General features: G+C 39.2%; 1 protein-coding gene across 1 annotated transcript; it reads left to right on the top strand.

Annotated features, from left to right (window-relative positions):
- Nucleotides 1–5,536: 5,536 nt before the first annotated feature.
- LOC129759489 (uncharacterized) lies at nucleotides 5,537–7,914 on the top strand. Its single transcript, XM_055756960.1, has one exon. The coding sequence runs from the start codon at nucleotides 5,728–5,730 to the stop codon at nucleotides 7,504–7,506; it is 1,779 nt and encodes a 592-aa protein (XP_055612935.1). The 5' UTR covers nucleotides 5,537–5,727; the 3' UTR covers nucleotides 7,507–7,914.
- The last annotated feature ends 753 nt before the right edge of the window (nucleotides 7,915–8,667 follow it).

An 8,667-nucleotide genomic window follows, 5' to 3' on the forward strand; every position in this document is an offset into this window, starting at 1 on the left:
TCAGTGGTCTGAGCGATAAATACGGTAAATGAACGGCATTTAGCATAAATTAGTAGATTTTAACAATTTGTGGATTAAATTATCAGGAAAATGTCTGCTCCTCACAAAAAAATACCCGTTGACATCCGGAAACTGATTGTTGACCTGAAGAATGACGGTAAAAGCTTGTCCGAAATTGCAAGTATAGTAAAACGGCCACGCTCGTCGGTTCAGTATGTCCTTCAGAACTTTAAGAAGACTAACTCCCTGGAGACTACTCCAGGAAGAGGCCGCAAACTGAAGCTTACGGATCGTCTCCATCGCATCATTGTCAGGGAAATCAGTCAGAATCCTAAAATCAGTGCCCCGAAAGAATTTTGAATACATACAGGTTAATCCTCAAACGGTACGGAACATACTTCATGAGAAAAAATACCGAGGTCGTGTTGCTTGTAAGAAGCCGTTTATATCTGCTAAGAATAAGAAAAAGCGGCTGGAATACGCTCAAAAGTATGTCCTGGAACCGGAAGAGTTCTGGCAGAACGTCATATTCACTGACGAAAGCAAATTTAATATTTTTGGGTCTGACGGACATGTAGCAGTATTGCGTAATCCAAATACTGAATTGGATCCGAAAAAGTTGCGACCGACAGTTAATCACGGTGGTGGCCATGTAATGGTGTGGGGTGCTTTCAGCGCAAATGGCGACACGACCTCGGTATTTTTCCTCATGAAGTATGTTCTGTACCGTTTGAGGATTAACCTGTACGTATTCCAAATTTTTCAGGCTGTCAGCTTTTTTAGGGGCACTGATTTTAGGATTCTGACTGATTTCCCTGACAATGATGCGATGGTGACGATCCGTAAGCTTCAGTTTGCGGCCTCTTCCTGGAGTAGTCTCCAGGGAGTTAGTCTTCTTAAAGTTCTGAAGGACATACCGAACCGACGATCATGGTAGTTTTACTATACTTTCAATTTCGGACAAGCTTTTACCGTCATTCTTCAGGTCAACAATCAGTTTCCGGATGTCAACGGGTATTTTTTTGTGAGGAGCAGACATTTTCCTGTTAATCTAATCCACATTTGGTGTGGGGGAGTGTGGTGGCCGGCTACAAAATTAAAAATTAAAAATTGTTGAAATCTACTAATTTATGCTAAATGCCGTTCATTTTACCGTATTTATCGCTCAGACCACTGAAAATTGTCTTTGCTGAGATTCAACTCACGTTTCTGCGTTTGACAGACTGACACATAACTGTTTTCTTGACTAATGTTTGACAAAGGCTTCAGTGTACGTACAAAATAATTTGGATTATTTTTAAGGTTGAATTCATAAACATCTTTAATACTGATCTACAAAAAGGACTAGTTTCTGCAGCGAATGTTGTAATTGTAGTATTTTTATTGACTGAAAAAGTGCACTTTTTGATTGTTTGGATTCCAAGGTACGTGCTGTACGGACAATTTTTTGATACAGTGTATGTCTGTGCACAAGCCAATACCAAAAATTTGGTACCAAACTAGGCGATGCGTGCGAGCGGGGGAGGGATGTGTGGTTTTTTATTCGGGTTGTTTTCTAGTTAAGGACCATATAATAAACAGTTTCCTACATGCAGAAAAAGGCGGGGGTCGGTTCAACAAAATGTTCTGTTATTCTATTTTGCCTTTTCAATGCATATTTTTCAGTTGTTTTCATGAAAAAACGATTGAAAATAATGACAAAATTTTGTTATTTTTTCACACTTATTTTGTATCCCTTGAAATCAAAATTTGGTTTGTTTTTAAACGAAAACTCAGTTTTTTTTTCAATAAACGTGTAAGTTGAAAACGATAGGTTCAAAAATGAAAAAAACGTGAAAATTGTGATTCATCCGAAACAAACACACCATGGCGAAAACTGCCATTGAGGAGGCCAGCAGCAGCAGTGGAATTGCGGAGGATATTTCTCCGAGAGATGAAACCTCCGAAGGAACCGGCTGGAATAGTTTGGAGAGTAAGTTATGTCTACCCTTGAAAATCAAAAGCTTCGCTACTACCAATCCAGTGTTACTTTTATTTCAGAACATGGCAGAACGGTAATTTCCGTAAGTCCACCAAGTGCAATCCTTGGAAACCGATGGGGATGATTCGGTTTCGGTAATCATACTATTGTCATGAGCAAGTGAATGTGGATTTTGTAAGCAGCAGCAACATCAGATGGGCTGTTGGCCGCTCCTGCTTTTGCCTGTCGAGGGGAAGGAAGAATGACTCGATTCCGAAGGAAATTAAAGTAAACAAAATGAGTGTAAAAATGAATTGACCATAAGAAATAAATTGATTATAAATATAGATAAAAAAAATCCGAAAACCAAAAATGTTTGCTCTAATTTTAGAAAAATTAAATTATTTCAAAGTGTAAACTCCATTATTTTTAACCTGTTGTTTCGCATAACACATTTTTTTTAGCTTTTAACCATTTTTTTGTTATTTAGTCAAGTATGATTATTTTATTTATTTACATAGTATTCCGTCTCACGACATAACTTGACGAACATAATTCCTAAAATTTACTCGGTTCATAGCAACCGTTCTCCAAGTCAAGTATGATGGGTCATTTAAGAAAATCCTAATCCCCTCTTGGGTGTCAATATGACACTATTGGAAGTTTGGCGGCTTGCATCTAACTTTGTTCGTGGGCATCCAAATAAAACAATGTCTTCGGGGACCCTCAATGAATTCTTGAAATCTTTAATTTTGCATCATAATTTTTTAATGGATGCACCCTGAAAGAACAGGAAAAAAAAACTCCATAGACAGACCTTGAGTGTGAATTTAACACTCCTCGCTTAAAACCGCTCTATACCTCTTGTTTCTGAACCGTTTTTTACTAAATTTATTGTTTTGAAAACCACGTAATGTAACTTAAATATGTTTCTGAGATGTCGTTCACCTACATCACTTCAATTTTCCGTCATTCAAAGTTTAAGAAAAAAATCCGAAAAAACATGCTTCGGAAAAAAGTCTGTAGATCAACTATAGGGCTAAAAAAAATTCACTTATATTAGTGTTCAAGAAAGCTGAAGTTAGAAGCTATACGTTGCATATTGCGATATATTTTTTTCTCAATTTTTTAAGATCATGACCACAAAAAATGTAAAAAAGTGGTGTAAGAACCGTACTTTTTAATCAATGAATCGTAAAAATTGTTTTAGAAACACCAGATAAAATTTGAAAAGAGGATTGAAAAGTGGACGTTATTTGGCAAAATTTTCCTTTTTTAAGATTGTCAAGATACGAAACACAGAATTTTTGACGAATTTTCAAACGTAGCTGTTTTTTTTAACTTTTTGTCAATTTGCAATTATTTCGGATTTTCTGGCACTAAAATACAACTTTTCACTGGATTTTGAGTGTATTAACGCAAGACTCCTTAGCTGATCTACAGTCTTTTTTTCGAAACATATTTTTCGGTTTTTTTTTCTTAGACTTTGAGTAACGGAAAATTGAAGTGTTGTAGGTGAATATTGTCTGAGAAACATATTTGAGTTACATTACGAGGTTTTCAAAACTATAAATTTTGTAGGTTGTAAAAAACAGAGATATATTGTTTTTAGTCAGGAGTGTCAAATTGACACTGCAGGGACTGTAACAGGTAAAAATTTCAGGAACGGATGAGGGTTAAATAGAATCGATAATTGTAGTCAGTGTTAGCAAAAATATATTTGTGCCTTTTCCAAACAATTTTTTTTATTATTTTGGGCCAAAATTTGGCTGCTTTTACAATAATTTTTTTGCGTGTACCTTGTACCATGCCGATCTTACTAAAAAAAAGTTTTTAGGAATGATTCATGAATTAGCAATGCATACACGCGAGATTTCTATTATAATTTTTTCACTTATCGATCATATCCGATACATGAATACTGATTTCAACATTCAATTTAGAAAGTCTGTAAAATCTCTGCAATCTGAGCTAAAATCACGGCATAATCTGTGTTTGAGCAATATCACGCATTTAGGAACAACTATAATCAAATGGCAAAGAAAATCTTGTTTAATAAATTTCTTGTCTTTTTTCTCTAACTGTTTATAGAACTCTAATTTACCTTGATGTAACTAAAATAAAAGCAAAACGTCCACATTTTTTTAAATATAGATCATTAGACTGAGTCGATTTGGGATCATTTTTGAATTTCTTAAACACTGGGGTTTTAAAAGTTTTGTTTTGGTTCAAATTCATCCATAATTTTTTACAGAATTGTTCAGTAACGTTTACATGAAAAAAATCAAACTTTTAGGTTTGTATGGGAAATTGAAAAATTTTTATGGAAAAATCCACATCATTTTTGTTTCTTCTGTGAAATCGAGCCTGTTTATGGTCTTTGTGCCAATTTATAAAATCTCCCAAAGAAATTTGCCACCGTACAACTTTGTCAGAGACCGTTACTTCGTATCTTATTAGGCAAAAAGACTATTCACTGTTTAACAGGGGTATGTCTTTTAGCATTGAAAAGCAATAAAATTCAATTGACATCACTACTGGTGCCTCGCGAAGTATTGCATGAAAAGTAGTCATTCCGAAAACTGAAAGTCAAATAATTCAACTTTGTTTAAATAGTGATACATTAGTCAATTTTTTCCAACTTTCCTCAAGTCTTCGAGGAAACGATGATGACTGCCAATATGTTTCGGATGTCTAACACAAAATTATCTGATTTTTTAAGGTATTTACCAATAATCAATGTGTAATTCTAACGAACAAGTTAGAATTTTTAGGCGCTAAAAAATTGTGATCTTAAATATGCACGAATTACTGAATTTCGTCACTTTTCTACAACTGATTTGGCAGTCAAACAAAATGAAGATTATCCCCAAATTTTCATTTGCACAAATACATACAACAAAGCTTCAACCTTACGGAAGCTAGGCCACAGTATTCGCCACACCGTTTACGGATGTTAATCCTGCACCCACCGATGGAGGCCGGAATGTTTAAAAATATACTAGACATTTGTTTGCAAGTTGCAAGTTCATCATCATCACCGGCGCCGCCTAACACGGGATGGGATCGTGATTGAGCGAGCACCCTCTAGGATTATCACACATTACATCAGTTGTTACCGAAACGGTAAACATGACTCGTTCCTGGTAGTTTTGAATCATCCTGGTCTCAAGGTGTAGATAACCGATAAGGGGAGGCTGACATAGTTTCAAGATTTTTCCCCTGACTACCTAGCCTTTTCTATGGCCAAAACGAAAAATGCTTCCTTCTTGAGGCAGAGGCCAGCCCACAGCAGGAGAACATCTTCTTCACTCTGCTGTGATAATGTTCAGTCCAAAGTTCGCGATAACAGCAGCTTATCCCTTGACGATGGGAGCAGTAGCAGCAGCAACAGCACACATCCCTTACGGGTTTGTTTTAAATATTTATTGAACATCGAAGAGAGATTCCGACCGGCTCAACTCAACGGTATCAGCTACACAGCGGCAGATCCTCACATGATCTTCCATCCCTTTCGAGGAACGCTTCCATTATCACTCACCGACAAAATTTTAAAAAGGCAGTGTCAAATCGGAGCGCACTTAGTCTTGTACTGTTTGCCGGACCGCAAATCTGAAAATTTTCCTCCGTGTTGTGCTGAGTATTCTGGAGGCTTCGTAAAACCTCGGGATATTTGGGTGATCACAACACCTGTGATGTGTTGAAAGTTGAACTGACCGCTGATTAATAGACTGTGCTTATTTGTGCTTTGTTGTGTGAAACGCGCGATGCCTTCCGCAAATAAGGATAAGATTTTCGGGCCCTGGAGCCGAAGTGATAGCACTGGATCCATGTATCTTTCGAACAATAATAACGCGGATAATTTGGTGAAACTGTACTCGAGAACGGCTCCAACCAGTCCAAGGTGGACACCGTCTGTTTCCAGACACAACTCGCCTCCAATGCCTAGTTCACCGTTATCCTCGTCGCCACCATCAACTTTGCGTCGGAACTATTCCAGCACCTTCATGTTGATTCCTGAAGATCGTGCCGTTGATCCGGTTTCCGTCGAGCCAGCACCCTCGAAAAATGTCAATGGCTCACCAAGAGATGAGCCAGTTGATAAATATCGTGTATCTAACGGGCGCATCATTCTGCGCCTGTTTCTCTGGTGGCCACTATTGATGATCGCAATAGCTCAACGCATTATAGGATTTTTTATGCAACTTTGCTGGAGACCATTCCTGTTTGCAGCTCCCGCATTTTGGTTATCGGCTTGCCTATGGATGTTCTGGAAGCTCATAGCGTTACCCTTGGCATGTCTCAAATGGGCTCTCGTTGCCCTACATACTCCAGCTCACGAGCGCAATCGCAAGAAGCGAACAGTCCTGATCAGTTGCGGAAGTACGATCCAAGCCCTACACCTAGCCAGAAACTTTTACAAGTCTGGCGCAAGAGTTGTAGTGTTCGATTTCGAAGGATTATTCGGATTGGCCCGATTTTCAACAGCCGTGAGCAAGTTCTACACCGTTCAGAAACCCACCCCAGAAACAGCGAACGAATACATTGCAGCTCTGTGTGAAATCGTTGAAAAAGAACAGCCAACTCATTACATACCCGTATGTGCAACCAGTGTAGCTCATTACGATGCACTTGCAAAACCACATCTGGAGCTTCGGGGATGTTCCAGCTTTATACCTGGGACACAGGAAACCTCCGTACTTGACGACATCCTGCAGGTCATGCGAAAGTGTGAGCTTAATAACATTGCTTTGCCTCCTCATCAAGTGATTGCCTCGAAGGAAGATTTGTACCGGCTGTACGAAAACGGATGGCTTTCCGGATATCGTAATGTGATGTTCTCGTCCGGAATGCTTGGCGTACTGGAACGCACCAAATACGTGCTGCCAATGCATCGTCGGGATCTGAAGCTGAACTATGAAATCAGTGAGATGCAAAAGTGGGTAATCGTTCGCGATGTTATCGGTGCACAATACGTAACGTGTACAACCGTCAAGGACTCTCAAGTGGTTGCCAACGTGACTTGTGTGATTCAGAACGACACTCGCAGTCTAGTGCCGGAGCAGAATGAAGAGATAGAACAATGGCTGAAAGAATTTTTCCGCAAGATACGTCTACAACGTCCATTAAACGGACACATCAGCTTCCGGTTGTCGAAATGCAAGTCCAGCGGGGAAATTCTACCACTCGGGATTCGCGTTGGAGTCTCATTGCCCTACATCTGTTATACCGGAGTTCATTCGCGAGTTATCTGTCGACCATGCCCACATTTCAATCGACAGAATTCTGGACCCCTGGTACAGGACGGAGGTCGCTACTGGATTCACGAGACAGTCTTGAAGGCAGTTCGTCAACCAAGCGTGGATGCCGTTCAACAGTTGATAGGAACTGTTCTGGATAAACGAGAAGCTCTCTTCGTGTACTGGGATCCGCTGCCATATTGTGCATACTACCACTTCCAGCTTCCGTTCAACTCGGTTAAAATGTTCCTCCAGAGACGGCAACGAGGGCGGACCATGCCACGTGCCGCTGCACCGGTCCAGTGATCACGAGCAAGAGATGTGCTCAATCAATTTACTGATGATAGGCCAGCCCAGTCACGGGGCGATAACAGCGGGTGGTGATTTGTTGTTGAGTTGTTTTAGGATTTTTTTCAGACACGGTTTAATAAAAACGGAGAGAGAAGCAATAGACTTGCAAATAATCAAACGAAAAATGATGCGTGTGCAGCTGATGAGTGATTGAATGTTGTTTAGCTTAGGATCCGGATTCTATAGTACACTGTAAGGTCTAGCGGTTAGGATGATACTTTGAACTACCTACTTATGATTGGGGGACTTTTAAGGTTTGAATTTTGTTGCTGGGCAACAAGCGAAAAATGGTGAATCTCTTATCATACATTTCGATGTAAACATGAAAAAGTACAAATATAAATAAACCATTACCAATAGCAACACTTGTTGATTATTCCTCTGTAAAAAAAGAAATTCTTCCCACAACACGAGAAAAGAAAATTTCAGCTCGGTTATTGAAACAAAAAACGGCGAGATAAGGGTTCGTTTTTTTTTCATTTGTGTTGCAGTTGGCAACCAACTTTGCTCTCGATTGAAATTTGTTTCTGTTTTAAATCGATGAAATAGCTAGGTTTTGTTTTGATTATAAAAAGGACCGAAAACATCCCTGTTTAACAAAACAAACTTTACATCATGCAATAAGGACTACAAATTTTTTATTAGTATCCATTAATCTATGAACAAAAAACTGTAAAACGCTTTGATTGGTTCAAGACTGCCGCCTATAATAAAATAAATTCATCTGTAAATAATCTGGACTCTAGTTAACGACCAACGGAAAGAATCCCGCTTCCCGTCCTAACTGTTTTTTGAAGACAAGTCGGTAACTTCGGACCGTTTTTAATCTCTTCGCTGACAAATTCCTCAATACGTTCTTTTGATTCTGGCTCAATATCCTCGGATCAGGTGACTATTGCGGCTAGTAACGTCCCACGTCAGAGTACTTTCTTTCATCACATCGTAGTCGATGACGATAACATCTTGGAGGCGACTGCTAAGCTGAAACACAATCTTTTCGCAGGTCCACATGGCATACCAGCGATACACACCACATTAGACTGGCCCATAACAAAAAAAAATCTTTTTATTCCACGCGGCACCCCATAGGTTGGTGCATTTAGGTGAAAAAATGAC

This window comes from Uranotaenia lowii, unplaced genomic scaffold, assembly GCF_029784155.1.
Source record: "Uranotaenia lowii strain MFRU-FL unplaced genomic scaffold, ASM2978415v1 HiC_scaffold_167, whole genome shotgun sequence".
NCBI classification, from domain to species: domain Eukaryota; kingdom Metazoa; phylum Arthropoda; class Insecta; order Diptera; family Culicidae; genus Uranotaenia; species Uranotaenia lowii.